This window comes from Musa acuminata, chromosome BXJ1-2 (assembly GCF_036884655.1).
Source record: "Musa acuminata AAA Group cultivar baxijiao chromosome BXJ1-2, Cavendish_Baxijiao_AAA, whole genome shotgun sequence".
Taxonomy (NCBI): domain Eukaryota; kingdom Viridiplantae; phylum Streptophyta; class Magnoliopsida; order Zingiberales; family Musaceae; genus Musa; species Musa acuminata.
The window spans coordinates 18,950,408-18,969,798 of NC_088328.1; the positions used below are offsets into that span (position 1 = coordinate 18,950,408).

Consider the following 19,391-nt stretch of genomic DNA (forward strand, 5'->3'; position numbering starts at 1 on the left):
AAGAAGTATATTGGCTTTATTGAGTTTCCTATTATATATAAATGTGTGATAAAATTATGCAGGTCGATCCCAAGTCTGCCAGTGATATGTATCGTTCCAAGGGATGAAAATTATGTAATAATCAAAACACAAGCGGAAACGTCTAACCACAACCCAATATATACATGCATCTGTTGCTGTTACAACAGCTGTATGTTACAAAGATATCCATATCAAGTGGCCCCCAAAAAAAAAAATTGGAGGAAGCCGTGGAGGAGATGTTAATTGCATTAATAGTGTCGGTAAAACATTAATACATGTGGCCAAGTTAAGAGTTACATTAGATAAGAACCTATGTTATCTAACAAAGAAATAGCAGCATGTATCTGCTGCTGCTTTAGAGCTGTGGTGGTTCCTTGAAAACCAAGGCTAGCTTCTATGAGGGCCCCAAGAAAATGATGGGGGAATAATTTACATTAAGAAAAAGAAAAAGAAAGAAATTATTTCACGCGATCGACATTTGAAGTGTCCATCTTGATCATAAGAGGTTGCTGTAGGTGCAAGGGTGACTCGGGTGACACCGGTGGTGGCGGTGGAGGTGACGATGGTGGAGTCGTGATGATTAGGATGTTCTCTACCACTGTATTCTCAACCAATGCCTTATCCAAATATGCATGCGTTTCTCTCGTGACACATACCATAAGGATAGCTGCAAAAGAACAAGGAAAAAACGGGGAAATACATAACTAATCAAATGACAAGCTATGTTATAGTTGTTTCTTTTATCGACTAAGTTGTTTCTTTTTCAGTTCCACTGGAGTGGACAAAGTCGTGTATGACAAGGATCACAAAAGGATTCAAATGGTTATAGGAACAAGTAACTAATGGAAACAATCACCATTCTGCATGGAAACCAAAATGACAATATGCCAACAAATGAAGATCAATAACTACATGAGCATACAGGGCATAATGATTAATTGTGGGAATTGTCAAAATTGAGCCTCTATAGTACTGACCTAAATAGGGATTTCAAAGAGATTGGGTGGTTAAGCTTTATGTATTTCATATGAGAACAGAGGAAATTCTTGTATAAATGTGGATTTGTGTGATGTACTTACTACCTGCAACTCAAACTTATTGTTACTTTCACCTTTCCTTTGATAGGCAGATTTTGCTAGTTCCATAACAAAGTGAGATATAAATGCCAAGAGAGTCTGTGTGCACAAGAGGCTTCTTACCAGATATTGCCAGCCCAGTTACCATTAGTACCTGCATCCATTTTAAGATGTCAGAACACAAATGAATAAAAATGGATATGGGTATAAATGATCTTCTCTTTCTGTTGTTATGGCCTTGTGACTTCATGGTTTTGTACACTCAGTAGAAGCTAAAAGAATGTTAATTCTAACATTCACTTGCCAGTGCAAAGATCTGACAATCATCTTGCTCCTGGTCAAGTACAGCCATGTTTTATGATGATTAGCACTGGCCCTAGGCTTGGATGTTAGGAAACAATCATAGGACATGATGAGAGAGTAATAAGTTCATATATTTACCAAGACAAGCAACAAGAAATCTAGAGACTACACCGGTCAGAGTAAATTAAGTTTATATCACGGATTTAAGATGTATTAGCCTATTAGATACAGGATCGAGTAATCTTTTAAGTTGATTGTTCTTGCACTTAAAAAGGCATTATTACTATAATCACATTCTTGGTTGTTTCTTTACAAGGCATAGAAGTCTTTCAGTTATTGTCAACATTAGTAGCCAAAATGTACATTACAAATTTCCTTGTCTTATAACTTCAGTTGGACACAGCAAAATAATCACTGTATGGCTTGTGTCACTCACATTTTGTATGATAAGTTCCACAAATAAAACAATTCAAGTTAGAGGTTTCTAGAGAGGGAGAAGACCAAAGAAAATTATGAAAACAGTGAAAGGAATAATAGATTTTGGATATTCTAAACAAAGGTCAATTTTAAATTGACTATGGTAATCTAGAGATGAAGAGAAGAGAAGAAAAGAAAAGAAGCCTAAAAAGTTAGGGGAAAAAGAAGAGAAAGCCGTATCTCCTAGTAGGCAGCAGCTGAATTAGAGCTTAGTAAAAACATATTTGCATCATATATAATTTATAAAAGATTGTACTTCATCCAACTATTGGCCAGAAAAAGAAATCTGTAAAGAGGAAACCAAGAACAAAACTCTTGCCACTCAGGATTGGGGATACATGGTATGTGTCTTGCTTGCATGAAATACGTACATCTAATATCATCTAGGGATCTTGTTATATACCAATCTCCATATGCATAGATATACATCAAATACTGGCATGTAAAACTTCAGAATTCAGGAAGTCAGATTAAAAAGAAAGCCAAAATAGGAATTACATTTTGGAAGCTGACACCTAGTGATGAACACATTCCAGTTACCATAAGAAGACTTGATTCATGATCATTTAAAAGAAGATATATGGGTGATCAAAAGTAGCAAAGGCTTACCCAATGAGTAGATGAAACCTCATTCCATCTATGTGTCACATCAGCTAGATCCTTGAAAGTAGTACCGACATACACTAGCGCAAGAGTAATCGGCTTCAGATAAAGTCAAAATGTTAGATCACAAATTTAATTATTATGAACACAATCAATCATTACTCATCAAATTCTTTTGAGCCTTGATATAATGCACGTTGAAAAGCACAGATATGACATTAATATAGGCCAAAAAGCAAGCATATTTTCCCTTCTTGTCTAACAGTCTAACTGATGATGCTTTAGCTACCATGTCATTTTTAGAGTAGTAAACCTAGTGCTAAGTCATGTATAAAGACAAAAATATGGAAAAGCTATGCATGAAAGATACGAGAAAAGAAAACAAGCATATAAGTCGAAAATCAACTATTGTTGCATGCACCAAATAGTTGCATTCAAATGCATGCACGAGATTCTTGGAAGACTAATCTGTTCACTAAAGCAGCACAAAGTTTAGTATCCTCAACAGGAGACTTCATTGCAGCTATCATTAGTTGCAGCTGCCACCCACATTAACATACAGCAGTATCCCATGACATAGTACTCAAAACTTTTAGGACTGTGAACAAAATGATGAGGATCAATCCTGAAAAATGGTCCACAAAGTTTTACAATCATCCGAGTCAACGACAGAATCATGTACGGATTAACCAAGAACAAGCACAAAACTGCACCGCATTTGCTACTGAGGGATCAGTCAAATAAACTAAACACATTATTAGTGGTGAAAATAAAAAAAAGGGCAAATATAATATGATAATAAATAGTGTATCCATAGCAGATCTTTTGCACTAGTTTAACCTGTGACAGTGAATTTAGCAATGACATATTATGGTGCCCTAGAGTGAGTAGTTATTCTATTTATCATGACATTCAATGTTGAATTTACAAATAATTAAACTTACATAGCTTTCACAGTTTTATCATGCATAAAATAAGCATGTTAAGAAAGGCCAATAGTGTCAGTAGATAAAACAAATAATTTTTAGAACCTGATCAGACTGTCCAGTCCAACTAGAAGAACTGGGAACCAGACTCACATCACTCCAGTCCCGTAATTTGTGTGGGTAAGAGTTAAACCAGGTAACAACAGCTTCAAAACTAGCCTGTCCGAGTAGAACCTGTTGATCATATCATACTAATTAAAACCTAGAACCAATATCTTTGCTCTAATTGCCTTCCTCATCCATACTCATCTCTTAGCTTCCTGCTAATGCCTATCCACCTAAATCTTGATTAGCACTCTTGTGCATGTTGTTGTATAGAAAGTCTCAGAAGCATCTCATGTCAATGCCAGAGTAGAGGGAGTGTGGACCCAATATGTATTCATTCATTGTGATTCTGTGCAGCCAAGAAAAAATTTAAATATGTATAAAAAATGATAGACCATGTTTGGTATGTGGTATGAGAGACCGGATCCAATCGTCTGCATCATGATAGACTCGTAGCTCCTTTCAGGGATTGCTCATCCAACTTGGATCCACACAATAACCTTATGTACACATTACATAGTAAAAAAGTCATATTATAAAATTAACTTTGATCAAATCACAATATTTCATCATACACCACTAAAGAAATTGCTTTAAATTCACTATACCAAAAGATAGAGGGGCACCACGCCCACTAGCCCAATGATTGGCATGATGCCCCAACTGAACCAATTTAAATTTGAGCTGAACCAGTTTGAATCAGTCTGGAATCATCCAAATCCAGCTTGAACCGATCTAGAAAACACTCAAATCTGGCTTGAACTTTGAACTGAACTGAAATTATCTAGATCCTGATAGAACCAGATTGAATTGGTCTCAAAACAATCTGAATCAACTTGAACTGGCCAAAATCGATATATTAGAATTACCCAAGACTGACCTAAACTAACTAGAAGGGCCCGGTTCAAGTTCAATCGCACTAGATCGATAGGTCTACACAAGATGGGTCATGCTGGTTGTGAGCCAGTAGGTCTAACTGGGTCTTTGGGCAATGCGGAGCATCGGCCCCCACTGAAAGCCGGTTTGACCTAACCCAAGTTGGGTCTGGTCTGCCCCAAATTGGTCTGACCCAAGTCAGATCAAATCCTAGCCAAAACCAAATTGAGCCAAGGTCAACCCAGATGGAACCCAACAGCCACAATTAAATATGAGGTTTTTCAATTAATCCATAACATGAAGATATTGACATTATTAAAAAAGGTTTGAACAGACGAAAATCTTTAAATAGGATTTATGGATGAAAAGGATTAATATCAGGATTTTTTACATTAAAAATGTAAAATGGATTAATATCAGGATATATGGAATATTAAATAATTAAAATATCAATAAAATATAATTTAAAAATTAAATTAAGGGAAAAAAGGGGAAAACCCACCATTTACTTAGGTTGATGACCTCCCTCAAGTGAATTCCCTCCTAGTCAAGATGGATGAAAAGGAAGAAGTTTACCTTGTTCATAAAAAGAATGAGGAGGATCTCTAATAACATATAAACTATAAAAACTTACATCTTATTTTCATTTTTATCATATGTAAAAATAATCAAATTATTCCTTGTTTGAATGTTTAATTGTTGAAATAAATTTTTTGACAAGCGCATGCAGATTAAAAAGTATATAGGCATATTTTATTAAGAATTATTTTTCTCATCCTCAAGGAATTTGATCCCTAAATTTGATTTACCCTAAATAAAAAACATATAGATCATTTCTTTAACATCATCTTTACTTTTCAAGTGGTTTGTTTGTCTTTGTGGTGTTGCCAACAAAATTTTACTAAAGGTATCATTTTTTTTCTTAGAAAATACTCCTTCCTTTCTAAAATCTAGACTGATTGCTCCAAATAGGAGGTATAGAGGTTAGCATGAAAAGACATGGGATGGATCCAAAATACACTTTCAAAACATTAACACGACACATGATATGTTTTATATGTCAATATTCAAAAGGCATATTGTGGATTTATCTTTATATCTTCTTATATTGACCCTCATAGTTGAATGATGTTGTCCTCTAAGAGCATCCAATCTAAATTCTAAAAACAAAAGAGGATGTTCTAAGAAATAGGATGATACATTTTGTGAAAATTTGTTAACAAACACCATATATATATAAAGATTCCATTTAGATAAATAAAGAGGATGATGAACAGAAGTATCAACATCTTTCTCTTTAAGGTAAATCAAATTTGGAGACCAAATTCTTCCAAGAAGAAAAATATAATCATCTTTATTTTCATTCTTAATCAAAATATTATTATCTACTTCCTAATCTACATGCCCTTGTAACAAAATTTTAATACAACAATTAATATATATATTTACCTTGAACACCTGAATAAGGAAGAACTTAATTATTTTAATTAAAATAAAATTAAAATTAAAAATAAATTTCATAGCTTATTAGTATCCTTTCTTAGGTGAACTCCTCCATTTTCATCTATCTTGGTTAGGTTGGGGATTGATTGTGAGAATGTTTTAATAGAAGTCATTGCCCTAGGAAAACAATACCATCTCAAACTTTTTTTTCTTAATATAAACCTTAAAATATATTTGATTGATATTCTAATTATTTAATATTCCATGAATTCCTGATATTGATAAATTTTAGATTTTAATGCAAAGAAAAATTAAAGCATATTTTAGATTCAATTGATTTTCTAAGTCTTGTATCATTGCATAAAAGCTAATAAAGCCATTTTAAGAAATTTCATGATGTTCATGTCTTCACATATTAATTTAGATTATAAATTAATAGTAATTTAATTGATTGAATCAAGATCTAAAATTTAGAAACTTTATTTGATATTTTAATGATATTCATGTCTTTATATTTTTTAATTAGATTATTATTGTTGTTAGTATTATTCTAAAATTTTATACATCCTATTTAAAATTTTTTGTCTTTAAACCATATTTAATAGTATTAATGTCTTCATATTATAGATTAATTGAAAAAAAAAATCAAATTTAATGGTGAGGGATGATTATTTAGTCTAGTTTGAGTAGATCCTAGCTCAATTTGGATTTTGATCTAGTATGGATTGGATTCAATTGAGGTCTAACTTGACCTACACCATGAACGCAAAGGCCTAGCATTGAGCCATCAACCACACAGCTCAATGCGATGCTGTAGTATCTTGCAACTCAGTTGTTGTGACTAATGGCTTACGATCAGGCATGGCTAAGGACCCATAACTCGATGTAATTTGAGTAGCCAAGCATATGCAAACCTGTTGGCCTAATTCGACAGGAACCAAAATCAGGCTGATTTAAAGTATTTCTGAACCATGATCCAATCAAATTTAAATAATCTCAATCCAATTTTAGTTATATATAGCATAAACTTCCATTTTGCATGGACCGATACAAAACGAGCAACATATACCCCTCTGTATGGGTAGTAAATATCGGTCCAACAGGGGATCGATACGTGGACTGCCCTCTATTGGGTGGTACCATAATCTGATCTCGTATCGAGTGATATGAGGTCTGTATCTAGCGATAATGATCAAATTTCGATCATTACCAATCAATGGCTAAGATCGCCCTATTTCAAATGGTCAAATTAATCGTTTAAATTATTAAAAAGGGTTTTTAAACCCTTGCCTCTGCTAGTTACAAGTGCATTACAAACCAATCACGTGAGTGATGTAACACTACACAATCTTTTTTGTTATTATTATTATGAAATTTTATCACTTTATATTAATGATGAATATATATTGTGACGTCCCTGGATTTGTGCTGGGAATTAGATCATGATGAGATTATGATAATGAGACCAATTCGTCTATAAACACAAACCCTAAATATCCTAATCATGGGTTACTTGAGAGCGATATCGAGATAACCGGACAAACTAGTGTGCTATATACTCGCCCATATGATGAGGCAATTGATCTCATAGCTGCTTATGTGGGAACACTAGAGATATAGTACAGGTGCTCATTGGAGAATGAGTTTATTAAATGATCCACTTAATGATATCTTATCGTCGTACAACAATTCTATAATCTCAATTACGTGTTTGGTCCTTAGACTTGAGATACAAAGGATGACCTGTATAAGTACTGCACTCTTTGACACTGGACTTATAGGTTTGAAAGTTCTAGATCTAACACAGTCGGTCATCGAGAGTGATAGCCAACTTTACGAAGGCAATTAAGTGTTAATAGAGGATCATCCACTCTCGATTTCATGAGAAGAATATCTCGTATGTTCTCACTCAGGCAAATCCTTGGCGAGAGTTGATCGGATCATGATGAATTCAATAAGTATGAGATTCGGATTGAGAGAAAAAGAGTTCTCCGAGAGAATCCGATTAGAATGAGACTTGAATTGATTTCATATGGGCCTGACAACGCTATACCCAGTATACGATCTTTGAGATATTAGATAGATGAGGGACCATAGATACACGGTAACTGAGGGCAAACATGTCCAATGGATTAGATCCTCCTGTACCGTTTGGGGACTATGGCGTAGTGGCCTAGTATATCTATAGAAGATAAATTAAATGAATTATTATGAGGATAATAATTCACTGAGTCAGAAAGAGTTCTGGCAGGTGTAACTCACGACCAGCTCGGTATTGGACCTAGAGGGTCACATACATATGATAGGTGACGCGACGAATAGAGGATTGGACATATGATGTCTAATAAGCCCCTGTTTCACTAAATCTTTTGGGTGAGACCCAATAGGGCTTAGAATGATTATTAGATGGAGATCCAATATCCATTAAGCTAGGGGGTTATTGTATGAAGATCCAAAACTCAAAAGGAAAGATCCCAGGGTTAACTTGAGAGGCCTTTCTATAAATAGGAGAGGGACCAAAGGCTTATAGGCTAGACTCCTTTGGTCCTTTCCTCCATTGCCATCAACCCTATTTGGGGTGTGAGGACAGCAAGAAGGATTGACCCCTTCTTGAATTGCTACTGCCTTATTGTGCGCAAAAGCGAGGAAAAGCACATGCTACAAACGGAGGTGTGTCACTACTTCATCAGCCATATGGATCACCGCTAGAGAGGAGAACACAAGATCTCCTTCATCCGCGGACTTGGATCTGTATTGTTTGGGAATATACGAGTTCCCTTAGGTGAGATCGTCTTACACACCTTACGTAGTTTTTTGTTTTACCAGTTTTACACTCCCGATCGTCGCACAACAATTCGATAAACCTATTTTGGGAATCTTGTTTTTGTTTTATTTTTTTGTTACGTATATGATGCTCTCTGCGGTTTCCTAACAACTTCCCCCCTTGATGCGAGCAATACGTACCAATCCAATATAGGACCAATATAGGCAATACATTAGTATGTTCCCATGTATCATGTGTCAGTACACTTGGTATGGCTCAGTACAACTTAGTATGTATCGTACCGATAGCTGGTCGACACACTAATACGAACCAATAAGGCCAACCTTGAGTAGGGTGTCGAATATGATCCTTAAGTGGAAAAGGAATGTGCTGCCACTTTGATGAGCGAGGAACATCACTCCATTTATTCTAAATAAGTATAATATGGGTTCTCTTCATTCAATATTAAAAGAATAAATATTAGAAGAATAAAGAATCAGAGTAAGGTCTTGGTGCACCTTCAATTGTTCGACTAATGCTAATGTGACAATAGACTTAGTATATACAAAATGATATTGCCTATTGATGTATGCATAATTTTATTTATATTATCTTGAGATTACTTATTATTTTAAATAAATTTGATTTTGTGGATTTATGATTTTAAAAGATTCATACTCTAGCATGATTACTAAAATATTTTATTTTATATTTACTATTTAAAATTTAAACCAAGGATTGAAATATCGTACCGTACCGAAGTTTTAACATTCGTTCGGTACGGTACTATATACCGAGCGGTATTATATATATAATATATATAATTCGGTGACGTCGCCATGGCGATGTAGCCTATATATATATATATATATATATATATATATATATATATATATATATATATAAGTAAAAAAAATCTTATATATATTTATATATAAAAAAAGAATTTTTCGGCAATGTTGTCGAGGCGATATCGCGTCACCTTTTTCGGTGACATTGCCGAGGTGACATCGCGTCGCCTTTTTCGACGACATTGCTGAGGTGACGTCGCGTCGCCTTTTTCGACGACGCGATGTCGCCTTTTCCTGCCTAGCTCGGTGACATCACATATTTATATAATATATATATATATATTATATTATATATAATACCACTCGATAGTGGGCGATCCGTATACCGGTCTATTGATGGACCGGTATGTATCGTCCGGTACGGGCGATATTATTCGAAATTGTAATTCTTGTTTTAAACAATCTAGATCATAAGACTTTGGTGAAATAGATATTTTTATATCACTTATTAACGTCACTAGAAGTTCTCGCTCTTTGTGATTCCTAGCTTGAGCTACTAAAGCTTCTTAGTTGTTTTTAAGACAATTTTCCTATCTTTAATATGACTAATGAAATATGAAATATTATCTTTTAAATAAATTGAATTATTCTAGAATTGCTCCAGGTGAATATCTTTTGAATGATGCTCACATATTTTGTTGTGTTAAAAAAAAAACAGTATGTGACAATTTAGATCTAAAAAATACAATGTTAAAGACTTTTTACCACTTGACATGTATTTCTAAGGGTTAGATGAGAGGACATGAATCAATGAGTTTGCTAAATTGCTTCCATAATATAAGGAAGATCTAGGTCAAACAATACAAGACACCAGTTTTGTTTTGTTTTCATCAGTAAGTTGAAGAACTAGTTTTTTTCCATTTACCATTAAATGTATGTCTTATTTCTATTGTTTGTGCTGATAGTACAACAACAACAATAAAACTGTAAATCTCAACATTCGTGTTGATAGTACAAAAACCATAAAATAAAAAGCAAAAGGAAAATTAGAAACGAGAGTAAAGATGAGGGAAAAAAGGAAAGAAACAATTTCTTTAAACATTTTATACATAACATAAATCTAATTCTTTAATCAAATCTCATGTGATCAGTGACTAGTAAATCGAGGTCAGGTTTGTTGACAGCCAGTTGGACACTCATAACAAACCTAAAAGGCATGATGGGGCCCGTGAGGATTTGAAGTACTGATATCGTGTATACCAGTACAACTGCCTTAAATTATATACAACAACAACAAAGTCATAAATCTTAACTATTTGTGTTCGATTATTGTCTTAAATTATGTCTAGTACAAAAATAGTAGGTAAAATATTTCTAAAGCATATTAGTGAAACAAAACATTAGTTAACTTATTATGATTCTCACAAAATAAAATTCAATTTGTAACAGAATTAACTATTTGAACCTTTGAATATCTTAAACAATATAAGAAGCTTCCAATATAAAGGAATAAATGTTTTTTATTCACCAAGAAATGACATATATTTCATCATATATGATTTAATAAGATAGTCAAGCAAGCAAATGGGAATGAGTGTGTAACAAACTCCAAAAAAGGCAAAACAACTTTGGATAACATTATCAATTAGCATCTTCAATCATTGCATGGAAAAGATTAAATAAGGATACCATCATTCCAAGCCAGGACGCCATCGTGTATTCCCTGATGCCAATAGGCATCACAGCTAGGAAGTAGTTCAACATGCTAAATGGAAGTAAAGGCGCAAGCCTAAGCAGCAATACAATCTGCAGGAAGAGAAAAGTGAAACTGAGTGTCAGCATAGTTAAATTATTTTCAAACACAGTATGGTACCATTTCACTGGATTAATTGTATGAAACAATAAGAAAATCCAATTAGTCAAATATCGACTCACGCCAGTATATTTTGTCATATAATTTATGGAAAAAGGCTATTTAAGCAAAACCATGCAATGCATGTCAGAATAGCAACTGAAAAAAAGTATAGCTGATGCTTTTTTTAGCAAACATTCAAAATCTCTTTTTAACCTTCACAAATATCAAAACTTCTTAGATGGATGGATTATGCAAATTCTAACTATAATAAAAAATTCAAGCATGAGCTAAAGATGCTGAAAAAATATCTAGTCTGGAATTAAATAATACTAGTTCTAAAACAGATTTTTGACCATGTATAAGGGTGTTTATCATGTGAATCCTACTAAAAAAATTTATATACCAGACATACTGGAGCAAATTCATAAGAACTATTTCCGATTAAAAAAAAATCAGCCTATTTTACTCTGGAATTCTGTGAATTGATAAAGCAAACTTATCCTGAAAAGTCGTGAGTATATTAACATGATTTAACCAGAGAGATATACTCTTTTTAAAATGAAATTGGTATTGTTTGAAAAAAAAATCATGAGAATTAGGAACAATTTTAAATACTCAAATTCATTTTGTGCTCTTTTTGAAAAGTTGTTTTATCATAAGCCATATGTAAAGTAGGCAAGATGCAAGGAGTGCTCCAAGAGCTTCAACAAAACCTTAAATCCAGATTTCTGAATTGCAGCAGCAACAGCCTGAAACTCTGGATAATCATTCAACTTGGAGACAACATAAGACCTTCCTAACTGTAAAAGAATCACAGAAAGATGCTAGTGATTGAGTCATGTGAGAAACATCAAATATTCCATAAACTAATCAGTATTGTTTGGTGGATGCAGTTCACATAGGAATACTGGATGAGTAAATAAAAAATCTCATTAGGACAAGCGCTGATGATAAACCTATCACTGAGCAGAGGTAGAGGATACGAGTAATGAATACAAAATAAAGAACATGGCCATGTAATTCCATAATTTTCTTTATTGTTAGAAGAAAATAAAGCAGATACATCCATTGCAAAGGTAGGAGACCGTAGACACAGTTTGCATCAGGTTAGAAAGTGACTTCGCCCATATGGACTAGCCATTGACACTGCTTTGGTTTCACTTGCAATAACCCCTATTAGGTCCCTCTTCTTCACATCTTTAAAAGAGCACCTTAACTCACAGTACATATGAGCACCATAAAAAGCACAGAATCTACCCTTCAGTTGCAATTTAGGGATACACCATGATGGATTTTGAAACATGAGGACTTCCAAGTATGCCTTTATCAAGCAGTATTCTTGCCCACTTATGTTTAACTTCTAAGTTATGGCACAATCCAGTATACTATTGCTATAGAAGCATGCACCTTTATTGAAAATCATAATGAAGTGTAATATAAACAGCTAACAATAGATGCAAGGTAAAACTCCTAAGTGAAATAAACAGCATCATCTCAAAACATTGGAATACAAAGCTCCAATTTCACCTAAAAACAAAAGGAAAAAATATATACTAGTTTTTCTAATAAGTTTGTCGGCTAGATCTTAGCATTTGACTTATCACTATTACACCATACGAGATAGTTCTATATTATAGTTAATACCTGTAAATTATCAGGTTTGCACATCTTATCCAACTTAAAAATGAGTCAAATTCATGTGGTTCACGAAAATTGGACAGCTTAGGTTATTGGATTCTCAATGACTTAGATCTGATCCCAAATCAACATAAGGATCCAATAATTTTAGTTCTTTCTTCTTTTGCCATGGTTATCAACAACCTCCAAAATTTCAATCCCAAAGAAACAATAAATATGAGAAAAACTATTGCTTCAGATGACAAAAGTAGACTAGGGTAAAGAGGGAATCTAATTTGTTAATTACAGGCCATCACAGATTCAAAATTTTTATTACCGTTCTACCAAGTAAAAATGCAGCTACAGAACCAAGTGTTGATCCAATTGAATCAGCAAAAAAGCCTATCAGCAATCCAAACAGATATCCACCACCAAGCTGGCAAACGAAAAGCATATATTAGAATTTGAAAGTCAGAAACAAAAAGATATGTGCATCTTTAACCTTTATCACCATTGGCCTACAAGAATTCATCATAAGCTAAACAAGAACAAAAATACCATAAATGGCTCTCTTATCTGATTTGCTGATATAGAAACAAAAGGAAAGCACAATAATATTGGAATATATTAATTGTTACATAAGCAATGCAAGGACAGCCATAAATAACATATAATTGTTTATCAAGTCAGAAACATAGAGGAACATCAAAAGTTGGAAAACTGTCATAAGTTCATATCCCGCAGGGATTCAATCTCACCGATATATATATATATATATATATGTATATATATATATATATATGTATATATATATATATATGTATATATATATATGTATTTATATATATGTATTTATATATATGTATGTATGTATGTATATATATGTATATATATATATGTATGTATATATATATGTGTATATATGTATGTATGTATATATATATATATATGTATGTATGTATGTATGTATGTATATATATATATATATATATACATACATACATATATACACATATATATATACATACATATATATATATACATACATATATATATATACACACACACACACACACACACACACACATATATATATATATATATATGTATATATGTATGTATGTATATATATATATATACATGTATATATATATATACATGTATATATATATATACATATACATGTATATATATATATACATGTATATATATATACATGTATATATATATATATACATGTATATATATATATATACATAAAGAGAGGACTGATCCTAAAAAATCCTCACTAGATAAAGAACCAATTCCCCATCAGTTAACTTAAGCATCGGAGGGGTTGGGTCGAGAATCCCTCCCGACATCAACCTATTGTGCAAGGTTCCAACGAAGATCAAATCTACTCCAACTCCACCACGAGATAACCTTGGAATCACCCTCGCCAGCCCCCGCTCAGTCTCAGCCACTTCATCCCTCCCTTGAGAAGACCCACCTAGATGATTTCGCGCTACTCCCAGTTCACGACATCAAGTTGTTAACTTGGGTGGGGTAGGGAGGGTTGAAAGAAAGAAGTCATGGAATGGTGATGGTGAACAAAAGTTGTAATGTGATCATAGATTTGCTTATCAGAGCTTGGCACTTAGCATAATTGTGATCTGCTGCAACGTAAAGATCCAAAATTATGCATAATCAATTTAAGTTCCTTCAGATGCATTTTGTTCCCTAACAACCATATTGACTAGAGATTGTTCTTTAATAATGAGATAAATCGAAACAGTTACACAATATTTGGAAACAGTGATCCTTACATTCATACGGTATTCTCAAGAGTTCTTATCATAAGAATACAGTGCTGGAAGGGTCATAATTTCTCATGGACCATACTGTACTTGCTTAATACAATACATGCATAAAATATGTGTCTACATCAACAGGGAAACAAACTTCAAAACTTCATATACACAAAATCTCATCCCAAGAACAAGCAAAATACAAGATGGAAAATATTCATTAATTGAGATATACTACATATCAATAAGAAGTGTAATTGTCCAAATAAGTAAACTTTAATAATATTAAGAGAAATTTGTGCTTACACTAAGTATTGATGCCGGAACAGCTAGAATTGTCAAAGGAATATATGCAACAGCCCTGATTATAAAGAACAAATTGAGAAGGTTAATTTCCTTTGATAAGTAGCTGTAAAATTTTGGTATCAAACACTAAGAAAACGGTACATATGATGATATGCTACATGACATGAAAGCTTTCATAAGATGGTTTTACACAAACGATGACCAAAACTTGTAAAGGAATTCCAATAGTCTTTAACCAATAGAAATAACCGAAACAAGACATAAGTGCCAACAGAAATTTCAAAGAAAGAGCTTTATGATAAACATAAAAACTGCAAAAAACGAAAAACAAAATCTGGCAAGTCATAGTTGCACTTAACATTAGCTGCAATAGTAACTTAGCTATAGGTGTTGCTCACATACTTCTAACTGCATCAACTATGACTTGTGAAACAAATAATAGAAGGCCAACCCAAGCTACACCTTGCTTGTATATAAAGCTGCTTGACACTTTGAATACAGATCCTACAGAGACTAAGTGTCCTATTGAGGCTGGAGACTCATGAAAATTTCTTAGTTCCCACCAACAAACCCATTAATCATAAGAAACATATTACAATGCTCCTCACTTATAGTAAACAATCTAACAGTAGCAAGATTATGATCTATTCTTCATGTGCCTAGCCCTCATAGGAAAAGATTCATACTGAAGATATCCTCTCTGGTAAAAATGTTCATGCCTTGTAACTGTACCTTTGACCAGTGCACGATCTCATCAACTATGTTCTTCCTGCCCCAAAGAACATCTACTCTACTTAGTCAACATTCTGAAAGCACATCACGATGTCAAAGAATGAACAGGATTGTCAAGAATATCTCATTCATGGTCTCGCGGTACTAGGTCTATTTATGCCAATTATATTGTCATGATTCTCCATATCTTTCTTCCAATCCTACCTCTTGTTCTCCTTTTCTTCTTTCCTTTTTTGTCTCTTCTTTACTCCTTTGTGGTCCTCTTTGAACAAAATATAGTCAAGTTTGGAGTCATTATATCTAATTGATGGTTTATCCCATGTTGTCATATTTATGGTATTTTGTATCAAGGTTTGAAATATCGTACCATACCAACGTTTCGACATTCGCTCGGTACGGTACGATACAGTATACCGAGCGGTATATCATTAAGTATACCGCTCGATATGTGTATATATATAAAAGATTTTTTTATATATAATATTTTTATAAAATGCGACATCACCTCATATATATACATATTTTTTTATTTTTTTTCCTTCTCCGGGCGATGTCGCCTTTTAATATTTATATGTATATATATATATATATACATATATATATACATAGTATGCAGTACCGAATGGTACCGCCCGATACGGGCAGTACGTATCGATTCGACGATATACCGATATGCGGACCGCCCGGTACCGCTACAGTGTTACAGTATGAAGAAAATATATAAAATTATTCGGTACACCAGGGTATACCGCTTAGTACGCCTTGGTATACAGCTCAGTACACCGGTACCGTATCGTACCGAGCTAACCTCGAAACACTGATATGGTACGATATTGCATACCTTGTATATATTATATATACCATCCGGTAATGGGCGGTCTATGTACCGATGAGCTGATGGATCGGTACGTACCACCCGATACAGGCAGTATTATTCGAAGCTGCATACCTTGTTCTGTATATCACAAATCATCTAATTACTAAATGTTGACTACTTATGGTAAACATATGGCTTCAAATTTACATCATGTAATATATTAGTTCTAAAATAAATGTTTTTATACTACCATTATGTGGGGTGTTTGGCAGTAAGAAATTCAATTTTCAATGTTTTCATCCTTAAGGTGAATATATGGAGGATCTTAGTGTACTCTACTGTTAGGTTTCTTGTGCATATGTTTTCAGATGTTATATAAATATGAGAATAAGTACAAAATATAAAAGATATATTGGAACATTTCCTATTGAATTCAGTAATAGTACATTGTTTAATGGCAATCTGACATGCCAAAATTTAGATCACATAGTCTCGAAGTCTATCATGATTGTCCATAATTTGTTAACAGTCAGGGTTGCCAAAAAAATAAGTTAAAATATGATTTACAACTCATGTTTCTTGAACCAAAGAAAAGAAAAGAGAAAAAAAATCATAACTCACACTTCTAGCAGAAGATGATATTATTTTTAAATAAAAATAAAATAATTTGATAAGCATATCATATTGGTCTTTGAACTTAATACCTTCTATAAACAGGGATTTGTTGAGCTAGACTCCAAGTGCATATAAGCAACAACATAATAAATACAATGATAAATACATTCTATAGTTGATTTGCTCTGCCATGCTGTATCTTGGTGAGTCACAGCAATTGCATGCCAAAGCACATATTAGGTATAGTTAGAATGTTTCACAATGATAAAATCAATAACCATGGAAAAATAGTAAAATGGACCCATAAAAGAAAGCATTATAAGTAAACATGAGGTAAAGCAAACCAATGATTTGCAACAACCATCTATAAAAATTGTCAAGCCTAGCAATTAAGATGGGACTTACAGCACAACAGGACCCCACGGACCAACATTCTGCTTTATCCACACCAAAAAGTCGTTCAAAATCTGTAAGAAATCCAAGTTAGTTACAACTATTAGTCAACTAAAAAGGCCACCATAGGATACTCTATAATTTGGTGTATGATGTTTTCTATTGTATCAAGATCTTGAACGCATAAGGATGCCGGCACATAATATATGTCAGTAGGGAGAAATAGCATCTCTGAAGTTTCACTACCTCAATTAATTGTAAGTTCTATTGATGAAGGATTGATGTTTTGATCAGCACATGTCAGCATGGGATAATACCATGCTGAAAAGGTAATGGCATGTGTCATGCTGACCGATGATGCAGCTGTTAGCATATGATAATAAATTTCTAGCCTAGGTCTACGCATTAAATGATGGTCCTTGCTCTTAATGCAAACTCAAGGGATTCAAAGTAATTTTATTTTTCCCCACATTCTAGACAATTTGAATCAATTTCGTTCATCACATTTCCAATTCAATGTTTGAACTTGATTGAACCACATCTGTTGGGAAATTTTCTCCAGCACAGCAAAGTAGCCGAGCCTCTCTAGTATGTGTTGAATAATAACTGTAATGCCAATGAGGATGGCCTTAAAATCTGTAAATTTATGTAAGTTCCATGTCTGTCCAACCTAACAAGCAGCGGTATTTTTCAACCCCTCCCGTTTTGATACACAGCTTGATTCAATAAGCATAGACATTCTTCCTACCAACGCAACCAAAGCCTAGTTGAGGCTAAACATAGTATAGTTTAGTTTACCCGAAAATTGTCAGGGAGAGTCAAACATGTTTCCCATTTGTCCATTTACTTAATAATATCAGTTAGTAAATTGTTGGCGTTGTTTACACAGTCTAACTTGACAACGAAAAGTGACATTACTCCTTGTATCGAGAAGTTCACAAAAGACATATATAAGAGATCCTCGATAATCTCTTGAAAAAATTGTCACAGGAGACTAATTGATAAATTGTAATCCACGATTGCTTTGTCAAACTGCGATTACTATGAAAATGCCGTGTCTGATGAAGAAGATCACGGATGCAGCAGATAGACCGGTTTATACAAGAGCAAGACGAAATGTGGGTCACCTTTTGGACAGGGAGGGTGAAGAAAGCGGCGACGACGGCGGCGACGAGGAGGACGAGGAGGGAGATCCTGATGGCGGAGGACCAGGAGACGGCCATCGACAACCCGCCCCTCCCCCTCCCCCTCCCCCGACGACCACTTTGGCCGGACTCCGCCTCTCTACGAGGAAGGCGAAGGCCACAATCCCCCTCTCTCTCTCTCTCTTTCTCGCCAAAGCTCAAAGCTAAAGCCTATATTAGAATAAAAAAGGACTTCCAATAAAAGCGGCGGTTTCGCTGGCTCTCCACTCGCATTTCTGTTCTCGGAGATTCTTTTATATACATACGTAAGCGTATACATAACAAACGGACGAATGTGTTTGTTGGCTGTTTCTTTGGATAAAAGGAATCAACAGATCACGTACGTACGGGGGAATATCATGATGTGCCGCACGAACCTTAAAGCACCTCACCGTTTGAAATGAGTGCTAAGGTGATGATTGAGTGTACAAAGTTAGGAATGAGTGCAATGGGATCCACTTGTAACATTTAATTTAAATTTGTGAAATATGGATATAATGGGATTGACAAATTAAGCTAAAGTTGGTAGAGGAGAGCGACGAGATACTTTAAGATTCCCGTAATAACAGATGATATTGATGAATTGTAATCTGCAATGGATAAATTTTGGAAATAAAAATTCTACTTTTTGAGAAATTGATGCTCTCGTTTTCAAAAATTTTGATAAGAGGATTTTGTTTTTTTTGTGAAAGATAATATT

At 34.0% G+C, this 19,391-nt stretch overlaps 1 protein-coding gene across 1 annotated transcript; it reads right to left on the bottom strand.

The window, feature by feature from the left end:
* Positions 1 to 236: 236 nt before the first annotated feature.
* LOC103969706 (uncharacterized) lies at positions 237 to 18,842 on the bottom strand. The gene is made up of 9 exons (XM_065088912.1): positions 18,635 to 18,842; positions 17,520 to 17,581; positions 14,951 to 15,005; positions 13,195 to 13,293; positions 11,954 to 12,040; positions 11,075 to 11,191; positions 2,487 to 2,579; positions 1,221 to 1,251; positions 237 to 688 (listed from the first exon to the last, which is right to left on the bottom strand). Exons 1-9 carry the CDS (start codon positions 18,728 to 18,730, stop codon positions 480 to 482), a joined length of 849 nt encoding a protein of 282 aa, XP_064944984.1. The 5' UTR covers positions 18,731 to 18,842; the 3' UTR covers positions 237 to 479.
* Between the last annotated feature and the right edge of the window lie 549 nt (positions 18,843 to 19,391).

What these genes read in the sequence shown, in the direction of transcription:
- LOC103969706 (XM_065088912.1), bottom strand. Translation starts at nt 18,730, where the DNA reads ATGGCCGTCTCCTGGTCCTCCGCCATCAGGATCTCCCTCCTCGTCCTC. An exon ending in TCACCCTCCCTGTCCAAAAG is followed by an intron (nt 17,582 to 18,634) that starts GTGACCCACATT and finishes GATTTCTTACAG; the next exon opens with ATTTTGAACGACTTTTTGGT. An exon ending in TTCCGGCATCAATACTTAGT is followed by an intron (nt 13,294 to 14,950) that starts GTAAGCACAAAT and finishes TTCGTTTGCCAG; the next exon opens with CTTGGTGGTGGATATCTGTT.